This window comes from Martes martes (assembly GCF_963455335.1).
Source record: "Martes martes genome assembly, chromosome: X".
Taxonomy (NCBI): Eukaryota; Metazoa; Chordata; class Mammalia; order Carnivora; family Mustelidae; genus Martes; species Martes martes.
In genome coordinates, this window is record NC_137897.1 from 93,195,952 (window position 1) to 93,223,950 (window position 27,999).

Genomic DNA, 27,999 nt, shown 5'->3' on the forward strand with positions numbered 1-27,999 from the left:
CAGCAAGCATTGTTTAGGGATGTGTCTAGAAAACACAGCTGGTGGGTGAAAGGTAGTCCATGCTCCCTATCTGTCTTGCTGAAGGACCATCTCTGAACCAGGCAAAGACAGAAAAGGCAAAGCAAGCTGCGGTGAGGGAGCCAATGTGACGTCATAATGAGGGCTTTGTGATGCTATCAACAGCAAGGGTATGACTAGGGGATGACTGAGGTCAGAGCTTAAGCAAAGATGATCCAGCTACACAAGGTGAATTCACCTTTTGCCCATCGTAGAGTTTAAAGCAAGGAACTTGATAACAAATGCTAAACCCATGGTGCTCAGTACAATGTAAATAAGTAACACAGATGTCATATTTTTAACAAAATCATTTCTCTTCTACATAAAATATCAACTGAAGACTTACTGACTTGAGTACATCAAACATTTGAAGACTTAGCCCCTTAGTTCAGAGACTTTACCTACAGTCATACCTGTGAACCATCTGGAAAGCAGATTTAAGGACTAACAGTTAGGGCCAGGCGGTTTTCCCTGGGGGTTTGGGGTGGAAGACTAGATCAGCCACAGATTACTTCCTTTGGTGCCGCCAAGCACTTGCTTATTGTGGAGTAGCTGGGCCTATTTTTAACCTTCCCTTCACTTTATCAATGACTCTCACAGTCCCTCCCACCGTGCTTTAAGATTTGATCTTCCAATGGCATTTTGCTTTTCTTTTTCGCAAGAGCAAGGCCATTTTAGGCTTAAATCAGTGGTTCCCAGCTCCTGTGAGTAAGGGCCTCAACTATCACTATTTCTCTTTTTTAAAGATTTTATTTATTTATTAGACAGAGAGAGATACAGTGAGAGAGTGAACACAAGCAAGGGGAGTGTGAGAGGGAGAAGCAGGCTTCCCGCCAAGCAGGGAGCCGGATGTGGGGCTCGATCCTAAGACCCTGGGATCATGAGAGGACTGAAGGCAGACGCTTAACGGCTGTGCCACCCAGGCGCCCCTCGATTATCATTATTCCTAAGAAGTTCCCAGGATGAACTACATACCTCCAAGGCTGAGACTCCAGCCATAGGTGAACTAAGCACCATCATGATGTGAATGAGGCTGATAAGCCTATGTACCCTTTAATGCCTGAAATTTCACAATTATTTATTCATTCCTTTTGATAAAAATAGTCTCCTCCTCCCAGACTCCTTTTTTTCAAATGCAAATTAGTCAGGGAGGCTCAGTTCCTGACCCTTTAAGGTGAATGCTCCTTGAACAAAGGATAATATAAAAGTCCTAAGTGCCTGGAGGTAAACAACTTGGACTAGGCCTTACTATGGGGATTGTGGGGGGGTAAAGTTACCATCAAGGGAGGAAAGATTTCTGAGAGTACATTTTGCTGACCTCACAGTATTGCCTGGGGCCAATCCCGCTTTGTGATGACTGCATATTTAAGATCTAGTCAAGTTTATCTCAGCTGCCAAAAGCTTATTCAAAGAAATTTAAATATTTTTTATAAGCAAAACAAAGACAAGACATTGGGAATGTAGATTTGATGCTATCTATAAATGCCCAACTCTTAATTATTCGCCATATGGATGTTTCTATTGCCAAGTGCTCTGTTTTTCCTGATTCCATTAAATGTCCTTTATTCCCACCAATAGCATTATTTTTCTTGCCAATTCATTTGGTCATTCAACAAAAATGTATTGAGCAACTACTCTGGGCAAGGCATGGTGCTAGATGTCATAAGGGAATACAGAACTAATACAAAATTCCATTTGTGGTTGATTTTACAGTTTTTCAAAGCACTTTCACACACAATCTTATTTTATCCTCATAACCACACTGAGATAGGTCAGGTGCCATCCCCATTTTACAGATGAGAAACAGGCTCAGGGAAGGAGGTTAAAATGACTTGCCAAAGACAAGCACACAGACTTAAACCAAACCCACTTTTTCTCTAAATCCAAATATGGTACTTCCCATAATTTCCAGTTTAGTAAGAAGACATGCCATAAAATTGTCTCAAGTAATAGTCAAGTTAGGAAAAGACATTCAGAGCCCCACTCACCAGGAGAGAAAAAAAAAAGAGGAATAAAAAATTACTCCTTTACTGAGATGACCCAAATCATAGTGCCCAATAGGAGACCAAACTTGGATTCAGTTCAGGCAGGACCCAGCATCAAGCAATGCACATTCAAGGAGACAGTAGCAATTTGCTTCTAGAGGATCAGAATCAGTCCATTCTTTGGCTGGACGCTCAGCCAATGGCTGATCTTCACCAGAGGTAGAAACCAGCTCCCTCCCTTAGCCAAATCCAGACAAACACTGAACAAGCCTTGCCTGAGGACCTGTTATGACCCACTCATTGAGTATACAAAGACAACCCTTGCCCTCAAACAGTTCTCAATTGGCCTAGTGGGTGAGGCAGAAAAATAGAGGACAGACTGATAAAAGCTGCTACAGGAACACAGGAACACCTGCACTGCCTAGGAAGGGGTGGGGTAGAGAAAAAGTGGGGGTGGGGAGTTATAAAATTGCTTCCAGAGAAAATAACAGCTTCCAGAGAAAGTAATTCAATTTAAATCTGTGAGGGTAAGTGGGAATTAACCAGGCAAGAAGAGTGGGAGGGGGCAGGGGGCACAAAAGGAAAACAGGGTGCAGGTTTAAATTCTGAAGGTGAGGGGCGCCTGGGTGGGTCAGTGGGTTAAAGCCTCTGCCTATGGCTCAGGTCATGATCTCAGGGTCCTGGGATCAAGCCCCACATTGGGCTCTCTGCTCAGCAGGGAGCCTGCTTCCTCCTCTCTCTCTGCCTGCCTCTCTGCCTACTTGTGATCTCTGTCAAATAAATAAATAAAATCTTTTTAAAAAAGTTTAAAAAAATAAGTAAATCCTGAAGGTGAGAAAGACCAAGACATATGCAGGATCTGCAAGGAAACTAGTTCTCAGGGAATGGTTTGTCTTAACTGAAACCCATGGAGTGTTAAGGAGGGAAATCAAGGCAGCATCCTAGTCTCAAACTGGTATAATAATGCTTAGGCCTCTTAGTACCAGGCCTTCCTCCTATCCCATACTTGCCGTTGGAGCTATGGCTATTGATGATAATTCTTGCTTTGAGCCACACTGGTTCAGGAGTTGAGGGTTTGAGGGAGAGCGTGCATGGGGACAGATAAGCATGGGAAATAGGGTAATGAGAAAGAAATGAGATGCACATGTGACCACAATACTGGGCAATGCTACCAGAATTCAGATGAACTAGAGCAGAATTCGAGAAAGGACAGTCAGTAAAATGAACCCAGCCAGCTGCCTATTTGATAAAGAAAGTTTTATTGGAGGGGCTCCTAAGTGGCATAGTTGATTTGGCGTCTGACTCTTGGTTTCAGCTCAGATCTTATCTCAGGGTCACGAGACTGATCCCCGCATCGGGCTCCACGCTCAGTACGGAGTCTGCTTAAGTTTCTCTCCCTCTCCCTCTGCCCCTCACCACTTCACCTTTTCTCTCTCTCACTCACTGAAATAATGAAATCTTTTTTTTAAATTAAGTTTTATTGGAATACTGCCATACTCATTCATCTACATATTTTTTGTGGCTGCTTTTGTGCTAAAACAACAGAGTTCAGTAGTTGGGACAGACCATAGGGCCAGCAAGAGCCTAAAATATTTCCTGTCCAGTCCCTTTCAGAAAAAAGAAATGCTGACCTTTGCCCTCGAATATACTAAGTGCTAATAATAGTTATATGGAGACTGTATAGTGGTGGCACAACACACTAAGGGTTTTCTGTTCCGAGTCTGTATCACCTTTGATACAGACCTCAAAAAACAGCAAGAGAGTATTCTTTGATAGAATGACTAAATAAATTAGGGTATATTCACACAATGAAATACTACACAACATTGAAAAATTAATTACAGGGACACCTGGGTGGCTCAGTGGGTTGAAGCCTCTGCCTTTGGCTCGGGTCATGATCCCAGGGTCCTGGGATCGAGCCCCGCATCGGGCTCTCTGCTAGGTGGGGAGCCTGCTTCCCTTCCTCTCTCTCTGCCTCTCTCTGCCTGCTTGTGATCTCTCTCTCTGTCAAATAAAAAAATAAAATCTTAAAAAAAATTAATTACAGCTATGTGCATAAATCACAAAAATAATTACATGAAAAAAGCAATAATTACAGAATATATGCAGTTGATAACTTTTTATAAAGCTCAAAAATAAGGGGTAGAAAATATGGTAAAACCATTAAAATGTAGAAGGCAAAAATAAACACAAAATCCAGGATAGGGGATTGCTCTGGGGTAAGCAAGGGGGAGAATTTAGGTAGATTCAAAAGCATTGGTAATGTTCTAGTTCTTAGGTTGACGGTGGGTTCATGGGTGTTTGTTTTCTTATTATGCTCCATAAATTACATGTTACATATGTTCTTCTGTATGTATTAAAATTATATAATAACATTTTTTATTTTTATTATTATTTTTTTTAAGTAGGCTCCACATGGGGCTTGAACTCATGACTGTGAGATCAAGATCTGGGCCGAGATCAAGAGTCAGACATCTAACCAACTGAGACCCAGGTGCCGCATAATAAGTTTGTTTAAAGTGTAAGCACCAGAATGCCTGTCTGGCATAATCGGTAGAGCATGCAGCTCTGTGAGTTCAAGCCTCATGTTGGGCATAGAGATTTTTTTTTTAAGATTTTTAAAATTTATTTATTTGGGAGAGAGAACAGGAGAGGGGTAGAGGGAGAGAATCTTCAAGCAGACTTCTTGCTGAGCATGGAGCCTGACATGAGGCTGGATGTCACTGCCCATGAGATCATGACCTGAGTAGAAAGCAAGAGTCAGACGATTAACTGATTGAGCCACCCAGATGCCCCTGGGCATAGAGAAATCCTTTTAAAGAAAAAGGGGGAAAAGGAAGGGGTTTTTTGTTTGTTTGTTTGTTTTTTAAAGATTTTCTTTATTTATTTGACAGACAGGGATCACAAGTATGCAGAGAGGCAGGCAGAGAGAGAGGGGGAAACAGGCTCCCTGCTGAGCAGAGCACCCATCTTGGGACTCTATCCCAGGACCCTGAGATCATGACCTGAGTCGAAGGCAGAGGCTTTAACCCACTGAGCAACCCAGGCGTCCCAAAAAAGGAAGTTTAAAAATAATAATAATAATAATAAAGTATAAAGACCAAGTGGTGACTTGTTGAATGCTAGAGCATAGCAGTTTGGAGAAAGAATAGCTGGCAGAGATGGCAAATGACAACTGGGACTGATTTTTGGAATATTTAGGCATTTCTCAAGGATTCCTTTGGAAACCTGGGGGAATCCCCATGCAACCTGGTGAAAGAACAGACTTTCCATGGTCCACAAGATGGGGACTCAAAGAGTTATTGTAATTGTTTATTAATTATACAAATCTGAACTTAGTTTGTAGTATCGGGATGGCAAGATCTGGAAACCTATGGGTTACTTGGAAAAGGGAACAGTGTGTACAAACATATGGATATATGAGAAAAATCATGGCCCATTTAAGCAAATGCAGGTATTACCATGCTGTGACACTGATGTGCAGTAGGCTTTGATGGAGGGATGGTGAGAGATGAAGACAAAGAGGCAGGCAGAGTTCAGATCATACATTACATGCTCCAGAGTTTGGATTTGATCCAGTAGGTCATGGGTAACCATTGAAGGGCTTCAAGCAGGGAAGGGAATAATATGATCAGCTGTACATTTAGAGATGTCCAGGTCTCAGGGCACCTGGGTAGCTCAGATGGTTAAGCATCTGCCTTTGGCTCAGGTCATGATCCCCAGGTCCTGGGGTCAAGCCCCACCCTGGGCTGCCAGCTCAGTGGTGAGTCTGCTTCTCCCTCTCCCTCTGCCTCTTTCCCTCTTTGTGAGATGTCCGGGTCTCAAGAACCTTTAACCACAAAATAAGGTGATACCTCCCCTTTCTGTTCCCCAACTAAACCCATTTCCTAAAGCTAACTTCAGTTAATAGTTTGCTAATTAAAGTCTTTTTCTTAGGGCGCCTGGGTGGCTCAGTAGTTAAGGGTCTGCCTTTGGCTCAGGTCATGATCCCAGCGTCCTGGGATCAAGCCCTGTATTGAGCCGGACGTCGAGCCCCGTGTGGAGCACCAAGTCAGGCTCCCCGCTCATCGGGAAGCCTGCTTTTCCCTCTACCATTCACCCTGCTTGTGTTCTCTCTCTCTGTCAAATAAGTAAATAAAATTCTTTAAAAAATAAAATCTTTTTCTTTTAAAAAATATTTTATTTATCTATTTAAGAGAGAGAGCCCAAGCAGGTGTAGGGGCAAAGGGAGAGGAAGAAACAGACTCTCTGCTGAGCAGGGAGCCCAACGTGGGGCTCAATCCCAGGACCCTGGGATCATGACCTGAGTTGAAGGCAGACATTTAACTGAGCCACCTCGGTGCCCCTAAAGTCTTTTTTGATACATTTAGCAATATATTGCTTTAAAAAAATAGATCATACTTATATGAATTGTTCTGTGACTTTATTTTGCTTACTATTATATCATAGACATCTTTCCTTGTCAGTATACATAAATCTGCCTTACCACTCTTAAGGGCAGCATAGTATACTATATATGAATACACATACTCCTATCACTTAACAAAAATCTAGCTATCGCTTTATTGTTTCTTTTCTCCCTTTCCTTACTGGATTGACTGAATTTCCTTTTTACCTTTTTTTCAACTATTAGTAGTTGCAAACTTCTACACACTAAATTCTATTATTGGTTATCTTTCAGTTTTGTTAACTTATACAAATGACTTAAAAACACATTCCTTTAAAAAAAAAAACATTCCTTTTAAGGGGAACATAAAAAAAACACATTCCTGTAAAAAAGATATATAGAAGAATATAAAACAAAAAGTCCCTTCACTATTAGGCTTGGTGCATAGCATTCCTCAGCATTTATGTACATATATTTGTATATATACAAATAGGGAGCTTTGGTATTTTTTAATGGTATCATTACTATACATTTGGCTCTACAATTTGCTTTTTAAACTTAATATACTTTGGAGATCTTTCCATGACAGTACATAGAAATCTCACTCTCTTTAAGGGCTGCAAACTATTTCATAGTAAAGACATACCATGCTTATTTAACCACTCTCTTATTTTTGGATATTTGGTTATTTCCAGTTTTTTTCCACTACAAATACGCAGCAACGAACATCCTGTAATATAAATCTTTATGCACGTGGAAAAGTATTTCTGAGGATATATTTGAAGTAGAATCAAGGGAAATTTTGATAGATTGCCATCTTACTTTTCAGAAATGTAGTACATACACTCTCACCTTCAGAATGACTGCTGATTGCCCACACCATCAGCAACACTAAATATTATCAAACTTTCAGGTTTTTTGCCAAAATAAACAGGAATTCATTCTCACTGTGAAACAACCATGACAAAGCAGAAAAGCTCTCTTTACCACCATCCTCTCTCCAGAAATTTATTTCCACCTTGCTATTAATTTTTCATATGAATGGTTTCATTGTGCTTGATTTTCTTTCTTTTCTTTTTTTTTTAAGTTGGGCTCCACGTGGAGCACAAGGCAGGGCAGTAACTCAAGAGCTTGAGATCAAGACTTGAGCTGAGATCAAGAGTCTGAGGCTTAACTGACTGAGCCACCCAGTTGTCCCAATTCTTTTTTTTTTTTTTATTAAGTAAGCTCTATGCCCAAAGTGGGAGTGGAACTCACTACCTGAGATCAAGAGCTTCGTGCTCTACAGACCGAACTAGCCAGGCACCCCTTCCTAGATGTATTCTTAACAATTATTTGTATTTAACTCTGTATTTCACTTTTACTAGTTCATTTACTCACCATTATCTTCTGAGATGGCTGCATCATCATTCGCATTCCCTGATTCTGAGGACTGCGACATAGTCTCTCTGTGAAAGGCTACATTAAAAAACAGAATTCATGTTTACAGCAGTCCACTCCCATATCTGACCAGTGTTCTGGATTCATTGACTCTGGCTTCTCAATCAATTGCATCCTATTTTTTTCATAACTTCAAGAAAATCCTACAATTTTGGCCAGCTAATCACACCCTTACCTGTTATCCCTTATGGTTACAGCTCTAATATTTAGTTTTCTAATTTCATTTAGTGCTAACTTAGGGGGAAAAAGCACAATTATTCAGGCTAACATCTTAAATTGGAAATCCAACATGCCCTCTTAAATTAATATGGCTGGTGCCCCCCCATTCACTGCCCACCCCTGTCCCACCCCCGGGGCGGCTTCAAGGCCAACGGACTCCCATCAGGGTGTCCTCCTGCTATTTCGGAGAGTCTCATTGATCTCACTGCAATCCGAACCAGGTCTCTATCTTCTATATTGGCCTCTTCATCAGGCTACAGAGCCAAGGTTGTTGGGGTCCCCGCCCCATCGTGGTCACCACCTGGCTGAGAATTTTCTCTGCAGGTAACCAGGGCTCTAACATGCTTTTCCTTAACCTCTCCATATCGCCGGTGAGTAAAGGCTATAACTTCTATAGCAACATACCTCCTTTAAATGTTGGGGAATAACGAAAAGAAGTATAGCATAATAACTTAAAATTGCTAAAGGTGAGCCTTGGCTTTGAGTCTCTTGGCTCGAAGACAGGACCTCAAGCCAATAAGCTCCTAAAGGATACCCTCTCTGCTTTCCGCCATCTCTAAGGGGCTGTTTAACTCACCGTCCCAGGACCAAGAGGATGTGCTGTGACTACCGCCGTTCCATCTATTATGATTGGAACCCGCCAGCTTGGAATACGTAGGACAATTGGCCACCAGTAGCCGTTGGTCAAGCTAGCAAGTGGTGGGCTTCCTTCTGGCTAAGTTGTGCCCACCCAACCTGGAGTTCCGGTGTGTTTAACGGTTTTCAAGGAGACTCATCCTTGATTGACAGCGGATCTGACCAATCCCTTCAGGGAAAACCCCACTCACGTAACAGGGGCCTAGTTGGCGCCAAAAGCGAAACCAGAAAACTCACTATGTGTCTGATACTGATGCATCTGTCAACCGATTGAGCCACCCAGGCCGCCCGCTGATATTGATACATTTCTTAAAGTCCCGAGTTTCTCTGTCTTTAAAAATACCACTCAGGGAACATCAGCAGGTTGTTCTGTGCAAAACCTACAGTGACTGAAATCCCGACTCTCCGCTGGGTCTCCTCTGACACCACCTCAGGTGTGGGGTGGGGGGAGGGGGCGTCAGGCTCCCAAGGTGGTCTCCCCTGAGGCGTGAGGGGTGGGGCAAGTGGGTAATGGGGTAAGGATGGGAGCGTCATTACAAACCGGCAAGGGTGGACGCCTAGACTCCCCACTCTGCTCATTGCTGACGTGGGTGAGGGTGAAGCCATAGGTTTTTTTTCCGTGGCATTTGGCTAGAGGAGATCTATCTAAAATTTTCAGTCTTGCCAGGTCACGCCTTTCCTGGTCCTTTGTCTAGAAAAACCAAGGCCAGCCTCAGCCGGTGGAGCCTTGGGCTCTTGATCTTGGGGTTGTGAGTTGGAGCCCCAGACTGGGTGTGGAGATTACTTAAAAATAAAGTTTAAAAAAGAAGAAAAGGGGCGCCTGGATGGCTCAGTGGGTTAAAGCCTCTGCCTTCAGCTCAGGTCATGATCTCAGGGTCCTGGGATCGAGCCCCACGTCGGGCTCTCTGCTCAGTGGGGAGCCTGCTTCCTCCTCTCTCCCTGCCTGCCTCTCTGACTACTTGTGATCTCCGTCTGTCAAATAAATAAATAAAATCTTTAAAAAATAATAATAAATAAATAAATAAAAAAGAAGAAAAGAAAAAACAGAATTTTGTGGGGGCTTTATTTGTCTCTGCTGGTTGTTGTTTCACATATATCTTTTTCTACTCTTGTGAATGGAATAGGTTTTTTTTTCCTATCTCTATTTCTGTTATTGTTAAAATAAAGCTATTGGAATATAATAATAGAATGCTAATTATAAAATCTAGGTTGTGTGTATATTGGTATTCAAATTCTTTAAACTTTTCTGTACATTTGAAAATTTTTATAATAAATGATGGAAAATAAAACAAGAGGGAGTTATTTTATAATACTTCAAAAAGAAAAGAAAAAAACAAAAGCTATGGGATTCGGTATATTTACCTTACATACCACTTATATTAGTTAGGATTCTTGTTTGCAAGTGACAGAAACCCAAGTTGAATAAGCTTGAGGAAAATGGAGTTTATTGGCTTCTGTAATTGGGAAGGACAAGACAGATCTCAGACACACCAGGATCCAGAGACTCAAATGGCCAGATTCTCAGTCATCTCTCCATCTCTCTTCTCTGCCTCTCTCTTCTGTGTATTGCCTCATTCTCTAAGACTCTTTCATGTTGTAGAGACATGGAAACCAACTGCTTTGGGGTCACATCCTTACAATTTAATATCCAAAGAAAAGAGAAAGCTAGTTCTTTACCTCTGATTTGGATTATGACAAGGAAGGTCTTATATCTCTGGCCTAGGACACATGCCTACCTCCTTGGAGCTGCCACTGTGTCTAGCACACTTTGATATTATGATTAACCCATCCTGGGTTAGGTACACAGCCATGTGTGTGGAGGGTGAATGGGGCAAGGTACTATCATTACCTGTCCCACCAGGACTATACTGAAAGGATAGTGAAGGAGGAAGAGCTCTCTAAAGGAAGAGGAGTGCTATTACTAGAATCAGGGAAGAAAGAATGCTGGGCAAACCAAAACAACAGATGTCCACTCTACAGACTTCTTAGTTTTAATAGTTTTTAAATTGCATTTCTTGGATTCTCAATGTATATAATCTTATCATCTGTAAATAATTATTCTTTTTCTCTTTATTCCTTTTAGATTTATACAACTTAGGTCATTTTCTTGGTTTATTACATTTTAGAACCTTCAAAACACCATAGAGGACATCTGTACCTTATTCCTGAATCTGATGGTAGATAACTTGGTCATGATGCTTACACATGGCTATTTGATACTCTTTCCTATGTTTAGAAAGTTCTCTTCTATTCTATTGTACTTAGAATTTTTTTAAAGATTTTATTTATTTATTTATTTCAGAGAGAGAGAGAGAGAGAGAGACACGAATAAGCAGGCATTATGGTAGGCGGAGTCGGAAAGAGAAGCAGGCTCCCTGCTGAGCAAGGAGCCCGATGTAGGACTCGATCCCAGGACCCTGGGATCATGACCTGAGTCGAAAGCAGCAGCTTAACCGGCTGAGCCACCCAGGCGTCCCTGTACTTAGAATTTTTAACAAGATTTTACTTCTGTATTTGACAGAGAGATCATGAGAAGGGAGGAGGTGCAGAAGGAGAGGGAGAAGCAGGCTCTCTGCTGACATGGGGCTCAATCCCGGGACCCCAGAATCACGACCTGAGCCAAAGGCAGATGCTTAACCGACTGAGCTACCCAGGCACCCCCTGTATTTAGAATTTTTATAAGGAATAGCTGCTGATTTTTATCTGATACCTTCTGGCCATCCATTGACAGACAAGACTACATAAAAAATGAAAATGTTGTAAGAATCAAAATACAGAAATCACCTGAAAACAGTAAGGGGGGAAAAACTGGAATGTAGACTCCATCTTCCATGAAACTAAGAGATAAGTGTTACATGAAAGCATAACTTGTGAAAATGGGAAGCAGGTTGACAGGTTAACTGAATGATGCTAGCTAGCACTAGCGGAAGCACTCACAGTGTAGTATGGACTGTTCTAAGTGCTGCACATACGTTACTCCAGCAAAGAGGTTTATTATTTGTAGAAACTGAACCAGAGAGAGATCTGGATGCTCATGATAGAGCTGGTTCTGCTTGTGAAAGTTACCCAGGTTGGATAAGTGGGTAGGTTGTGGGAGCAGGTGAGGTAGGTGGCCCTCTAGCATGGTCAGTAGAAGCCTTGTCCCTAGTTCCTGGGGATGACTCCTGGAGAGGCCTAGTGGTGGCTGATGGTCTCTGAGGGCTGTTAGTGGCATTTGCGTTAAAGACTTTTCCTCCTGATGCTGAGAGTGGATCTGTCTCCAGAAAGAGGGCCTAGTCTTTAAAACCGGAGTTCCCCCAACTGCTGGAGGCATGATCTCTGGCTACTCCACAACGTAGGATTTGCAAGGGCTTAGGGAAGTCAAAAACCCGTCTCTTGGAGCAGAGGGTGGTGGGGAGCAGAGGTTGCTGGCACAGGAGGCCCACTTGAGCTTGAACTTGACCTCTCAGCTCTGTGGGGGTGGGTGGAATTGGGAGAAGCCCCAGCAGGTGGAGGCTTTGTCTCTGGGCGATGTAATTGACATTAGCCGAGGCTACCATTTGCTGTATGTGATTCTGCAGGATATGTCCTGCACAGGGTGCATATTTGAAGGTGTATGTGGGAGGAGGGTGAGAGGAGCCTGTAGTCTGCCAGCCTTGTGCCTTCATGCAGGAATGCCCCTATCAGCAGAGAAAGGCAAGCTTTTTTACAATTGGCCTATCCAAAGGGGTGCCATTTTCTAATTAATTTATCCTGAGGGAGCACTTTTGTGTGTGTGTGTGTGTGTGTGTGTGTGTGTGCAATTTTTCTACTGTGAGGGTTCTGACTGCTAGAGGCCAGCTTGGCTCTCTCAGAAGCACTGATATGCAGATACTAGGTTTATAATTCCTAATGGGCCTTAATTAGTAGTCCTGAGTAATCAGAAGCTTGGGTTGCAGGAGGCCGTTTCTCCTTGTCTCCCAGAGCAAGTCCTAGCCACTCTCCTTGCCTCAGGCAAATTGACATAAGAAAATTACTTTGGTCAGATTAGACTAAGAGGGCAGCCATAGGCACTGGTAACTTCATCCCTATCTTCTCTGCCCCAAATCTTTTAAAAGGACCGAGAGTGGTGTAATTAAAGGAAAGTGTACCATCAACAGTTCAGAAATTGTGAAGAATCCCTTGAGGATAGAAATCAGATGTAGTCATATTGATGAGAGGAGGAGGAGCCCTGTTTAAAACATGCAAGAAAAAAACTGCTGGAGCAAATGCAGAGAAAATCAAATCTCAGAATGAATAGAAAAAGTGGTGGGAGGGGGATGGTCCTTCCAGTCAATTAAGGAATTGCATTCAGAAAAGAAGGATCAGCCTGGCCCCTCTGTGACCAGCCCTGCCCCCGCATCCCTCCACTCATTCCAAAGCAAAAGCCTAAACTTTCATGCTGAAGGGAGCTATGTGCTTCCCAAACTTGGCTTGTGTGAGTACAGGATTCTAGAAAAAAAAAAAACAGCAGACCTTGGTATGTATAATCTAGACTTTCACAAAATATACAAAGAGAGAGAGAGAGAAGCACCTCTGGCCAGGAGAGAAATACCCTCAAGTCCTGTGGGGATTCAGGGGAACAGACAAACTTTCTATCACCTCAATACCCACCCACTTTAAGGTGAAGACTCGTGGGGCGCCTGGATGGCTCAGTCCGTTAAGCGTCTGCCTCTGGCTCAGGTCATGATCCCAGGGTCCTGGGATCGAGTCCCACATCAAGCCCCACATCAAGCCCCACATTGAGCCCCACATCGGGCTCCCTGCTCGGGTGGAGAGCCTGCTTCTGCCACTCCCCCTGCTTGTGCGTTCTCTCTCTCTCTCTCTGGGTCAAATAAATACATGAAATCTTAAAAAAATGACACTGATGAGATAGATATTGGCAGGCTGTTCAGGGCCTCAGAGGCTATGCTAATGATTTGTGTCTTTATCCTAAGCACAGTAGGGATTATTGAAAAGATTAAAAGTGAAAAAGACTATTCTGTCTGTAAAAGGCATTAGATGAGGGGCAAACATCAAAGCAGGGAGCTCAATTAGAAAGCTACAACTACATTTCTGGTGAGAAAAGAAGATACCTTAGTGGTGGGGAGAGTGGTAGACATCGAGAGAGAAGAGAGCTTTAAGGGATGCTTAACAGGTGGGATGTCTGGATGGCTCAGTTGGTTAATCGTCTGCCTTTGGCTCAGGTCATGATCCCAGGAGGGATCAAGTCCCACGTGGGGCTCCTTGCTCGGTGGGGAGCCTGCTGCTCCCCCTGCTCGTGCTTTCTCTTTCTCTCTCTGACAAATAAATGAATAAAATATTTTTTAAAAAGAAAGAAAAGAAAAATCCATAATTAGTAGCATTGGTAGCACCCTATGGTCTAAATACATTCTTTAAAAAGATGCTTAGTAGGCAAAATTGATAGGGCTTCAGGATGGGTTGTGCATAAAAATAGGAGAGAGGGGGAACATGGCAAAGATGACTCCCTGGTGTCTGGCTTTTGCAAAGGGATGGATGATGGTGCCATTCACTGAGCTAGGGAACACTGCAAGAGGACCAGATTATTGTTCTTGGCTTTTAAGGGGAAGAGGAAGAGAAGAGTTTGGTTTTGAATATGTTGAATTTGAGGTGCTTTTGAGACATCCAAGAGGAGATGTATAGTAAGCACTTGGATAAAAATGTTTGGAGCACAGAGAAAAGCTGGAGATACAAATTTATGAGATATATGAACAGCTGGTAATTGAAGTCCCAGATTTGGATGAGAACTTATTTTTATTTTTTAAATTATTTTATTTATTTGTTTATTTACTTAACACACAGAGAGAGTATAAGCAGGGGGATTGGCAGACAGAAAGGGTTAAGCAGGCTTGATCCCAGGACCCCAAGATTATGACCTGAGCCCAAGGCAGCTCTTTAACCAACTGAGCCAGCCAGGTGCCCCTTAATTATTCCTGGTGCAGGTGCAGAGGGAGAAGGAAAGAAGCAGGCTGCATACTCCACGCAGAGCTGGACTCAGGGCTTGATCCCACAACCCTTGAGATCACAACCTGATCCAAAACCAAGAGTCGGATGCTCAACCGTCCAAGCCACCCAGGTAAGGTTTTAAAGTTTCTAAACTTTAATGTTTTGTTTTTATTTTTATTTTTAAAAAAGATTTTATTTATTGGGGTGCCTGGCTGGCTCAGTGGGTTAAAGCCTCTGCCTTCGGCTCAGGTCATGATCCCAGGGTCCTGGGGTCGAGCCCCACATGAGGCTCTCTGCTCAGCGGGGAGCCTACTTCCCCCTCTCTCTCTGCCTGCTTCTCTGCCTACTTGTGATCTGTCTGTCAAATAAATAAATAAAATATTTTTTAAAGATTTTTATCTATCAAAGATATTTATCTATCAAATAAATAAATAAAATTTTTTAAAAAGATTTTATTTATTTATTTGACAGACAGAGATCACAAGTAGACAGAGAAGCAGGCAGAGAGAGAGGGGGAAGTAGGCTCCCCGCTGAGCAGAGAGCCCCATGCGGGGCTCGACCCCAGGACCCTGGGATCATGACCTGAGCCGAAGGCAGAGGCTTTAACCCACTGAGCCACCCAAGTGCCCCTAAACTTTAATGTTTTTAAATTTAAAGATTTTTAATCTCACCCTGGATGAGATTTTAAAGTGAGAAGAGGGGCTAAACTAAGTTGAACGTTAGCATCTAGTGGTTGAAAAAAGGAGGATAAGGAGGAACCAAAGAGGTATGAGAAAAGCAGGGAGAGTGATGTGTCAGATAAACCAAGGAAAGGGAATATTTCAAAAAAAAAAGGGAATGGCCGTGTGGAGATTCCTCAAAAAATTAAAAATAGAACTACCGTATGATCCAGCCAATTCCATTTCTGGGTATTTACCCAAAGAAAAAACAAAAACACCAGTTTGAAGAGATATATGCACTCTATGTTCAGTGAAGCATTATTTTTAAAAGATTTTTTTAGTCTCTACGCCTAACGTGGGGCTCAAATCCACAATATCCAGATCAAGAGCTGCATGCTCCACCGACTGAGCCATCCAGGTGCCCCCACTGGGGCATTATTTACAACAGCCAAGATATGGGAATGACCTAAGTGGTGTCCATTGATAGATGAAAGGATAAGGAAAACGTGATAGATATAGATATAGATATATAGATATATAGATACACACACACACACACACACGCACGCACATACACACACACTAGGATAATACTCAGCCATAAAAATGAATGAGATCTTGCCATTTGGGACAGCATGGAGGGACCTAGAGTGTATTAAGGTGAGTGAAATAAGTCAGACAGAGAAAGGCAAACACCATATGATTTCACTTCTTTGTGGGTCCTAAAACACAAAACAAGACAGAAGCAGACTCATGGATACAGGAAACTGTTGGTTACCAGAGAGGGGCAGGGTTGGATGATGGGCGAAATAGGGGAAGGGGATTAAGAGGTATAAACTTCCAGTTATAAAATAAACAAGTCATAGGGATGTAAATTATAGGGTAGAGAATATAGTCAATAATATTAAAATAAATTTGTATGGTGACAGTAACTAGACTTAATGTGGGGATTATTTCATGATGTATAAAAATATAGACTCACCAAGATGTACACCTGAAACCAATAGACTTTGGTGTGTCAACTGGACTTCAATTTAAAAAAAGAGAGAGAATGGTTACCTGTGACAAGAGCTGCCTTCAGGACAATAAATGAGGATGAAAACATGTCTCTTACATTTAGTGACACGAAGGTCATTTTTGACTGCTCTGGTCATTCGTTTCTGCATAACACACAATCCCAAAATTTAGTGGCTTAAAACAAAAATTTAGTTATTATTATTATATCTCATGATTATTTGCATCAAGAATTCAGACAAGGGACATCTGGGACAGTTCATTTCTGCTTACTGATGTCTGGGGCCGCAGCTGCGGTGACTTGAATAGTTAGGAACTAGGATATTTGGGGGCAGGTTGGCATCTTTCTCTCTAGACAGCCTCCACACAGTAAGCTTGAGTTTTCTCACAGCATGGCAGACTACGAGTAGGCAGACTTATTACGTGATGCCTCAAGAGTCCAAGGGTGAGTGTTCCAAGAAGCCCAGGTAGAAGCTGCAAAGCTTCTTATGACCTAGCCTTATAACTCCCAGAACATCACTTCTGCTGCATTCTTTTGGTTGAGCAAGTCACTAAGACCAGTCCAGATTCAGGAAGAGGGGAATTAGACAAGAAAGGGAGGGAGCAATGGGGGAGAGAGGGAGGGAGGGAGGCTGAAAAATCAAGACAGAAAAGGGATAATTGATAGGGTAAGATTTCTGAGAAAGCAGAAAGGTACGTAACTCATTAGATACGTGGAGAGATCCCTCTCAGAAGGAGGAATAGCTCTTGCATTGCTATAAGAATGAGAAAAGTTAAATGAAATGGAATGGGGTAGATGGTTTTAAGTTCTGTTCGGAAACAGGAAGATGAGGGCAGCCCCATCTTCTTGTTGCTCATGTTGATCCAATTTGGCTATTGGGATCTTTGAGTTAACTCCTGCATCCCTTTGACATACCTGTCATTGCAGGGTTGTTGTGGGATTTTTTGTCCATATATTTGTTCAGTTTTTGAAAATTTGAAAAATTTCTGACACCCCAGGCTAATCTTGTATTTTCCTGCTCCAGTACTAGAGGCAAACATTTCTCCTCGGAGAATGGAGGAAATTTGGTACTAGCTATTAAATTAAAAATCCATTTAAACTTCAACCTTGTAATTCTATTAGGTATATAGCTTAAAGAAATAATAGCAATGTTTTGAAAGAGGTATGCGCCAGCAATTTTTTGTGTGTAAGCATTTTAAATGTATTATTGTATGTGTTAATAATTCATTTAACAAATACTTCTTGCATGCTTATCATGAGTTCAGCACTATTCTAGACCTTGGGAATACAGCAGGGAATTAGACAAAGTCCCTACCCTCTTGGAGCTTACAACTTAGTGGGAGAACCAATTAACAAAACAAATATGTGTAAGTAATGTTACTGTAAGGCAGTCCTGTCAGTCAGGATACTGGCAAAAGAAGAATTGATAAGTTTAGGGGTCCCTGGGTGGCTCAGTCTGTTAATAAGTATCTGACTCTTTGATCTCTGCTCAGGTCTTGATCCTCAGGGTTGTGAGTTCGGGCCTCGTGTTGGGCTCCACAAAAAAAGAATTGATGAGTTTAATGAAAGAGTATTTACAAAATTGTGAACAATGTTAAGGGAGATAACAAGCAATGATTAAGCACCCAGGATAGGAGAGGGAACGGGAGACATTACCGCAGCTTGGCATTAAGAGGCAAGGGGAGGGAGAAGTTAACTGAGACCTGAAGAGAAATATAGCAATAGCAGAGCCTCACTAGATAGAAATGTGGCAGGTCCTGAAAAAATCATGGTAAGGAGGGAGCTGGGAAATAAATACCACAACTTCAGTCCCTCCCACCCTCCTATGTCCTGAGGGTATCTCTCCTAGGCAAAACCCAAAGGGGAAGCCAGAAGGCAAGGAAGCCTACTGTTGCAGGGCTCAGAGCAAGGTGGGGAGGGATAGAGTGGATCTGGACAGATCAGGTGATAATATTCAACATAATGGTGATAAGTGCTATGGACAAAAGAAGGGTAAAAGAGAAAGAGTAAAATGGAGCTCTATTTTAGATAGTATAAGGATGAGGTGATATCTGAGTAATGGCGCAGATAAGGTGACGGAGGGAGTCATGTGAATATCTGAGAGAAGCACACTCTAGAGGGAACAAAGTACAAGGGCCCTGAAGTGTTGTTCATATACACAGTGAAATATTATACAACAATCAAAATGAATGAACTGCAGCAACATGCAAATATACCTGGATGAATCTTAGAAAATTAAATATTGAGGAGAAAAACTATGTTCTGAAAGAGTACATGTAGCCGAATAACCTTTTTATAAAGTTAAAGCAAATTATTATAAAAGTATATACATTTAAGAAAAATATATCTAGGGGCACCTGGGTGGCTCAGTGGGTTAAAGCCTCTGCCTTCTGCTCGGGTCATGATCTCAGGGTCCTGGGATTGAGCCCCGCATCGGACTCTCTGCTCAGCAGGGAGCCTGCTTCCGCCTCTCTCTCTGCCTGCCTCTCTGCCTGCTTGTGATCTCTGTCTGTCAAATAAATAAGTAAAATCTTAAAAAAAAGAAAAATATATCTTTATATGTATGTATAAACACACACAAACACATACATACGTGTAATAGAATTGCATTAAACAGAGTGCCACAGAATGATGAACACCAGATCCAGGATGATGGTTCTTTGCCAGGGTGGGGGGTGGAGGACAGGCAGGGGAATGAGATGCGGGCCATGTAGTTAGATTTGGTTATTGGGTTCATGGATACTTACTCACTAAAAATGAGCTATACTTGGATTAATAATGAGGAAGCCTCATTAATCAAGGACTATGATTAATTTAATTCTGTTCATCTGAGGACCAATGAAAAAAGGCTCTGAGAAGCCAGGGACCATGCTTGGCATTCTTGTGGAACAGCAAGATGAAGTAGAGGGGTGGATGAAGGCCAGATTGTGTGGGGTCTTTAGGTCATGGTGATAACCTTGGATTTTATTATAACCCAGATGGGAAGCCACTGGGGAGTTTGAGCAGGAGAGTTACATGATCTGATTTATGCTTTATTTATTTATTTTTTAAGCAGGCTCCACACTCAGTGTGGAGTCCAACACAGGGCTCAAACTCATGACCCTGAGGTCAAGACCTGAGCTGAAAGCAAGCATCAGACGCTTAACCGACTAAGCCATACAGGTGCCCCTGCCTGACTTATGTTTTAAAAGGTTCACCCCATCTGCTGTAAAAAATAGACCATAAGGTCGGGGCAGGCACATGAATGGAAGCCAGAAGGCAAATTAAGAGGCTAATTTGGTAGTCAAGGTGAAAGATGATGGCAGATTTGACTAGGTCACAGTGGTGAAGGTATGCGAAAAGCACTGAGATTTTGGATAAATATAAAAAAATATATATATTTTATATATATATATATATATATGTATATGAAAGTATGCTCTAGGTGCAACATGGGGCTTGAACTCATGACCCCAAGATCAAGAGTAGCATACTCTACTGACTGGAACCAGCCAGGCTCCCCAGAGTTTGGATATATTTTGAAAGTAAAGGTGAAAGTATTTGCTGATGGACTAGATGTAGGATGTGAGAGTGACGACACAGATGATTTTTGACCCAAGAAAATAAGTGGATGGCATTGCCATTTACTGAGATGGGAAGATAGCAGGTTGGGAGATGGAAACAGAATTGGGGATGTACAGAGCCATAGAGATGAGAGTGGGTGAGATGAGGGGTGCTGACTAGAGAGTCTGGGGCTTCTTATGGGACTAATACAACTGGAGATGGATGTTCTTTTTTTAAGATTTTATTTATTTATTTGACAGAGAGAGAGAGAGCTCACAAGTAGGCAGAGAGGCAGGCAGAGAGAGAGAGTAGGAAGCAGGCTCCCCACCGAGCAGAGAGCCCGACATGGGGCTCGATCCCAGGACCCTGAGACCATGACCTGAGCCGAAGGCAGAGGCTTTAACCCACTGAGCCACCCAGGTGCCCCTGGAGATGGATGTTCTAATCAAAGCAGTCCCTGGTGGACTCAAGGTAGATAGGAATGATGAGGTTGTAGGGAACACTGTATGTCTGGACTCTGGTAGATAGAGGTGAGGAAGTTTGGGGAGGCTTGAAATTTGCCCCACTCTAGGCCCTCTCTTGACGGCTGTTGACAGTGAATGAAAACCTCTAGGAAGGGTTAGTCCCAGTGTATGAGTTTTTTCTTAATTTCTGCCAGGGACAGGGCTGTGTGTGGGGTCCTCAGTGACCTCCTGTTGATATAGTTGAGTTGAGGACTTTTGAGATTAAGACAAGTGTTAGAGCACGGGGCCCTGACCCCTGATGATGGGAAGCCAGTGGAAGGTGGAAGAGGCTTGGAGTTCTATGGCTCCATCCTGCCCTTCAGTCCTCTTGTAGGTGACAATCAGAAGGAGACTAGTTAAATTATGGTACGCACATACAATGAATGCTCTATAGCCATCAGAGGCATCGAAGCATATCTATCTGTCTCTCATCTATGATCCGACATAGAAAAATCCCCTAGATGAAGTGGCGGCGCCGGCCTGGCAGTAGGAAGGGGCCAGTGCGGCAGCTGGAGTGGAGCGGATGCCCTCGGGGAGCAGGCTGGGCCAGGGCGCCGTATTCCGCGACCTCCAACCTCCCCTTCAAATTCCTGGTGATTGGCAGTGCGGGAACTGGCAAATCATGTCTGCTTCATCAGTTCATTGAGGATAAGTTCGAACAGGGCTCCGAGCACACAGCCGGCCAGGAGTTTGGAGCCCGGGTGGTCAACGTGGGTGGGAAGACTGTGACGCTCCGGGTTTGGGCCACAGCCAGCCGGGGGCCGTCTGGGTCAGTGACACGGAGTTGCTGCCGACGGGTGGCTGGAGCCCTGCATGGGTGCCTGGTACAACTCTCTGGCCGCCTGGCCAGCGGACGCCCGCACGTTGGCTAGTCCCCGCATCGTGGCCCGTCTATGTGGCTTCAAGAAAGACCTGGACCCTGATCATGAGCTTACTTTCCTGGAGGCTTCCCGCTTTGCCCAGGAGAATGAGCTTATGTTCCTGGCCATTAGTGCCCTCACGGGGAAGAGGCTTTCCTGAAGTGTGCCCACACCGTCTGAAACGAGATGCATTCAGGCCCGCCGGACCCCGGGGGAATGGGCTCAGACATTCAGTACAGGGACGCTGCCCCACCCAGCTGTCACAGCCTCCGAGCTCCCAGGCCCTGGCCCCCCTCAGCCCTGGAGCTGCCGAGGCGGACCGAGCCAGCTCACCCGTTCTCCAGGACCAGCCTGGCCCTTCTGGCTGGGCCCCAGACCCAGGCCCTGGGAGGCCGAGTCTCTCCCCTGTCCTGGCCCCAGAGAAGCCGGGCCACCGCCTGTCCCCCTCAGCCGCCTGGCTGAGGGGCCAGGTGGGCTGAGAATGAGCCACTGGGGAAGGGGAAATCATACCTGCTGCTGCTTCCTCTGTCTTGGTTAACCCCTGTTCCCTCTGAACCCCTAACTTTGGGGAACTCAGAGAGTTCCCAAAGCCTGAGACCAGGGCATTTGGCCCTAGCTCCCTGCCATTGTCAGTACTTTAATAACTAGTGATAGTTTTATGTGTTTTCTTCCAGAAATTTTTTGGTGTATTTACATATACCTTGTACAGATGTGCTTTTAAAGAACATAGGTATGACCATATAATGCATGCAGTTTTACTTTTGCTTTTTTCACTTTATGGGTGAAACATGTCTTGGAGGGTTTGTTTTTTTTTTCTTTTTGTAAACAATGCTTTATGGGGGTAGAGTGGGGACTGGACAGGCTGTGAACTAGATGCCAGCATATTCAGTGAATGAGAAAAGGTGTTGAGGTGTAACCAAATGGTATGAAACTTAGAGGAAGAATTGGGGTTTTTCACCTGAGGGTGAAGGAAGAATTATCTGGAAGTTGTGATAGGGCTGGAAGAGGATGCCCACCTCAGTTCCTGACTGGGTAGTATATGCATGTATTGGTATAAATCACTTTCACTTGAAAGGTCTGCTGGGGAAGCTCCATCCTCACGGGAAAGCCATGAATATTCAGGGATGAGTTGGAGGATGGTAGGAGAGTTTGTTAATCATAGAGTGGTGTTCTAGAAGCCACAGCAGAATCACTTGGAAGTTAAGGTAAAAATGACAGGTCAGGCGGGGGGGAGAAGAAGCCCAGAGGGATATTGGGAAAACAATAACAATACGGTAATTTAGTAGTGACAATAATAGGGACACCTGGCTGGCTTGGTTGGTAGAACATGGGACTCTTGATCTCAGGGTCATGAGTTCAAGAAACACACTGACGGTAGAGCTTACTTAAAAAAAAAAAAGAAGTAACAATGCTTTGCATGCATTAACTCATTTAATCCTTGTAGCACCCTCATAAAGTAGAGCCTTTATTGTATAGATGAGAAGACAGGCACAGAATTCGAGTCACTTGCCCAAGGTCACATAGCAAATAAGTTGAACTGGGTGCTTACATACTGGGCTGTGAAAGAGAAAAACAAGTTCAACTTGTCCCAAGTTTGGCAGGGTGGTTATTCCTTACAGTCCTTAGATACATGGGAAGCTTTGAGCTTTCCCCAAACTTAGCTGTATTTGGCACCGGAGGCGGGAGCTGCTGTTTTGTTGGTGTTCTTTACATTGCTCTGTATGGAAGGATTCAGGCAATGGCCGGCCCAGCGCATTTTCTCACCTATGCTCTGCAGAGGGATTGGTGGTGGGGGTAGTGGTGTGATTCTCAGGTATGCCTTGCCCTTGTGGGGATAGAAAGCCAGGCTGCAGAGGGCTCTAAGGTGTAAGGCCGAGAGGCCATTTGTGGGAGAATTGACCTTAATGTAAGACATCACAGGCTATAGATTCTGAGATGTGAGGCCCAGCAGGGGTCTGGCAGTGGCTCAATTCTTTCTTGCAGTGAAAGCAGTTCCTCCAGTGTTCAGAGCTGTGGCCTAGCTCCTAAAGAAACCTCTCTTTACTGGGTGCTCAAGGGTTTTGGTGCCACACTTATTGCTCAAGGAAGCTTATGGAGAAGAAAAGGCAGTCTTTCTGCAAATTTTCCTGGGCAGCATTTTAGAGCCTTGTGTCAAGATGACCCTAAAAAATCCTTTCAAAAGTTTAAGGAAGCAAATACCATTGTTGAACATTTAATGTTTATTATAGCTAGGTTATTTATTTTCGTAAAATATATGATAGACTTGGGTTTTCTGTGTTCCATGCTGCATGTGCACTGAAGAACCTTCTAGGTTGCACAGAACATTTATGCACAAATTACAGTACAGAGAGTATGTATGTTTAAAACAGAAAGGTCCTTCATAACTACTTATTGTATGAATAAATGAAGTTCATTATTTTAATTTTTTTAAAGATTTCATTTATTTATTTGAGAGAGAGATAGAGCACAAGAGGTGGGGAGGGGAACTAGGAGAGGGGGAAGCATGCTCCCTGCTGAGCAGGGAGCCCCGCACTGGGCTGGATCCCAGGACCCTGGGATCACGACTTGAGTCAAAGGCAGATGCTCAACCAACTGAGCCACCCAGGCACTCCACTATTTTAATTTTTTAAAAGATTTATTTATTTATTTGAGAGAGAGAGATTGAGAGAGGAAGCGCACGAGTGGGAGGGGCAGAGGGAGAGAGAATCCTCAAGAAGACTCCATGCCCAGCACTAGGTGTGGTGCATAAACAATGAATTCTGGAACACTGAAAAGAAATTTTAAAAATAAATAAAAATTTAAAAAAAATTAAAAAAAGGGCACGTATTGCATGGAGCACTGGGTGTGGTGCATAAACAATGAATCTTGGAACACTGACAAAATAAAATAAAATTAAAAAAAAAAAAAGACTCCACGCCCAACGTGGGGCTTAATCCCATGACCCGGAGATCAGGACCTGGGTGCAAACCAAGAGTCAGTTGCTCAACCAACTGTACCATCCAGGTGCCACCACTATTTTAATTTTTTTTCATTATTTTAAGTTTTGAAGAGGTTTAGTTTAGGGTATTTCTTCTTTTATGATATATGGTTTGTTATAGCAATGATTCACTTGAAGATGAGTCCTTTGTCAGAAGCAAAGCCCCAATTAACCTTGGGGGAAAAAAATCCACTTTATGATGATACCATTTACAACATAAAACCAGAAACACATTGCAATGAAAATCGGGCCCTGCTTATGTATTTGTGTAGGTGGGTTATGAATGAAGGTATTCATGCACACATACAAAACTAAATACCTCATTAATACTGATGACCTAACTTGGCATTTGTCATAATTCAGATTCAGTTTCTATGATCATCAGAGTGTATGAAAGTAGATTAAAACATGTATGTACATGTTGTTATATATCTAGTCCCATGCATATGAGACTTGTCATAATTTGGATAGAGTATGCATGATTTTGTAGAATTAAAAGTCAGTTATTATTTCTAGCACTGAAAATATTTGACTTTTGAATTATTACTTTTCTCAAACAGTTTCAAGAAAGTAGAAAGTCCATCTAGGTATTCTTAATTCTGGGGTCTATCAAGTTAAATTTTATTTACTAGTGGAATATATAGTTACTACTATGCTGTTAACATGTATAGATTCAATGGGTTCTTTTTTCCATTCATCTCAAGCTACTTAATGACTGTTTATTGTTGTTGTAATGTATTTATTGTTACATGGCAGGCTCCCAGGGTGATGTGCCAGGAGAGGAAAGCTGTTTGGCAAGAAGCCTGACAGTGTAGCACCACCAACTACAGCTCGGGGTCTGGGCTTCAGTTTTGTATGTTCATAAATTCAATATTCTAAATGTTACAGAGCTGATGTAGATTCACGCTAAGGACATTCACAAGAGACAGGTATAAACCAGAATGACAATTTATTAATTTACAAAGACAAACAATTGTTCATGAGGATTTGAATTGAAAATGGCAAATTCGGAGCACTTGGGTGGCTCAGCAGTTAAGCACCTGCCTTTGGCTCAGGTCATGATCTCAGGGTCCTGGGATGGAGCCTCTCCTCAGGCTCCCTGCTCAGATGGGAGTCTACTTCTCCCTCTGTGCCTCCCCTGCTCATTTTTTTTCTCTCTCTCTCTCAGATAAATAAATAGAATTTTTAAAAATGGCAAATTCTTGTCAGGGAGATCTTTATGGGAAACCAAATTATAATCAGAAGAGTGTCCCTACCATAGAATCAAGGCAAGGTGAGTTTGTTGTACAATTCAAATACATAACAGCGTTTATTATGATTGCTCCAAACACCCATCTCCCCAATACAGAGTATTTGCTCTCCGGAGAGACTGGCGTATTTGTTTTATAGATGAGTGCTCATCCACTCAACTGCCTGGCTGGTGCCTGTTTAGTTAGGTTTTGTATTTTTCTACGGTTTGTTTGCTGATCAAAACTTTGGATTCTCTTTTTAAAATTAACTAATAAAACATGTTTCTTTGACCGTTACCTCTTCAGTCACATTAGTCTTGTATAGCTTGCCTAGAGGCCATTCTGTCGTCAGGGAAATTAGCTCCCTTGAGTTATAGCCCAACTTGTAGGTATGTTGAGTCAGGGGACAGCAACCTAGTGAATAATTCTATGGGGGCACCTCACTGTGGCCGGTGAATGTGATTGTCAGATTAAAATACCAGACGCCTAATTACAACCAGATAACAAGGAAATTTTAAAAATATAAGTATGTCCCAAATATTGCATGAGGTGTAGACATACTAAAAATATATATATTCATTGTTTATCTGAAATTCAAAGTTAACTGGATATCCTGTATTATTGCTTGCTAAACGTGGTCAAGCCCACGAATACATTAACAAGATGCCATGAGGTTTTCCTGGGTTCACGGGTGTTTGGTAAGCACCGATCCATTCGAGTGCCTCGGGGAACAAAAACGTTCCCACTAAAAAATTGCTTAGGTGGATAAGTAGGTAGCAACCAAACACGGAATAATCTTGGCCCTTTGAGGAGCCCGTAACTGACGCAACTGCCATAAATGCTGCCTTGACTGATTACCCCACCCCCTTCATTTTCCTCTTCCTGCAGCTAGAATGATTGCTCTATCTCTTCTTCCTTCTGTAGTCCCGCCCTTCCAGCTCTCCTCTCAGGAGGGTAATCTGTAGCCCAAAAAGGGTCGGCAAAAGCGCCGACGTGTTCAGAGGAGCGGAAGTAGTCAAATTTCATTGAGAACCGTAAAGTGCGGCTGGCTGTCTCCCTTTCCGGATAACGACAACAGCTCCGACTGTCAGTGCCGGCCTTCCTCGTGTAACGAGGATCTGCTGGACCCTTGCTAATTCAATTCTCTGTTCCCATTCCGGGCCCTTCCCTATCGTCGCCCCCTTCACCTTGGATCATGTTCAAGAAGTAAGGACATGCTGTGGACTCCATCGGCTGCTCACAAAGGGGGTGGGGGTGGGGGTGGGGAAGAGGGCGAGAGCGAAGAACCTCTTTCTCTCTCCCACACCCCTGCCTTCCTTATTCCCTAAGGTCTTCTGTAGTACTAGGCTCTCACTCGAAACTTGCAACACTGTAACCTTTCCATCCCTAATCTTCAATCGAGTTTTGATCCTCCCACCCTCATTTTCTTTTTTCCTTAGCCCTCTTTCTCTTTTGCCCCCTCTCCCAATCCTATCCCTGTTCCTAGGTTCTACCAGTCGCATCCTTGCACTGTGTTTTAAGGGTATATCCTCTTTAGCTCAGAGGAGAGCTCTGCACTCACTGCCATATGTTTATTAGTTATGAACTGAATAAGGGAAGGCTTGACTTCCTGGGTCATGGGAACGAAGGAGTCTGGGTGACAGGAAGCAAGCGGCCTGTCATGCCTATTGCCTAGCTGCCAGATTAACCTTGTCTTGAAAATAGCGTGATTGCCCCATAGGCAATTCAGTGTAAGGAAGACAAAAATTCTTTGGGAACCTACCTAGTGGGTTTTTCTTCCAGACTTGGTAGACACAAAAAGCAAAGGGGGAACATGGGCAAAGGAAGGTGGGTTTTGTGCATGACATTTTGAACAAAAATAAATAGGGATCTTAGAAATCATCCTCATCATCACTTAAAAAACAAACAAACAAACCAACAAACCTCAGCAGATTGCATAGCCTAGCAGGGGCCAGTTTTCTGTGTTATATTTGGGTTGGTCTTTTGTGTTTCAGCGCCTGAGGGTTTTTTGTTTTGTTTTATTTTACTTTTGTTTTTTTCACACAGGTTTTGTTATAGGTGGGGATCTGTTTCTTCCTGGGTAGAATTGAGAAGGGTTTTCCAGGAAAGGCATTTGTGTAGCTGATTACAGATTAGGATGTGAAATATGCCTCCTATCCTCCCCCCGCACCGTCCCCCCTATTGTGTATACATGACAGTTTAATATTGTATTTAAGACACTGGTTTTGTGCTGGACAGAATTAAAGGGAAATGATATTTTAAAAAACAATTTTTTTCATAATTCTTTTAGACATCTAAATACTTGGGAATAGATGACTAATTAAAACAATACCTTTAGCTATTTTGATATGTCTGCTTGAAAATGCCTTTTTCTTGCAAAAATCATTTGACAGATTTGATGAAAAAGAAAATGTGTCCAACTGCATCCAGTTGAAAACCTCAGTTATAAAGGGTATTAAGAACCAGTTGATAGAACAATTTCCAGGTATTGAACCATGGCTTAATCAAATCATGCCTAAGAAAGATCCTGTCAAAATAGTGCGATG

The 27,999-nt window shown here is 42.9% G+C and overlaps 1 protein-coding gene across 8 annotated transcripts in view; it reads left to right on the forward strand.

Annotated features, from left to right (window-relative positions):
• MCTS1 (MCTS1 re-initiation and release factor) overlaps window positions 1–27,999 on the forward strand; it is a gene marked incomplete at its 3' end in the record, with an annotated part of 44,478 nt that overhangs the window by 4,856 nt on the left and 11,623 nt on the right. For 3 of the 8 annotated variants that reach the window (XM_080795108.1, XM_080795109.1, XM_080795110.1), the window contains 2 exons: window positions 14,664–14,797; window positions 27,847–27,999. In XM_080795108.1, coding sequence (XP_080651234.1) covers window positions 27,965–27,999 — 35 coding nt within the window. In that variant the 5' untranslated portion in view covers window positions 14,664–14,797; window positions 27,847–27,964. Of the gene's footprint in view, window positions 1–14,663; window positions 14,798–26,314; window positions 26,660–26,703; window positions 27,281–27,846 lie in introns of those variants that run through there. The other 5 variants (XM_080795112.1, XM_080795111.1, XM_080795106.1 and 2 more) reach the window with 4 other exon arrangements.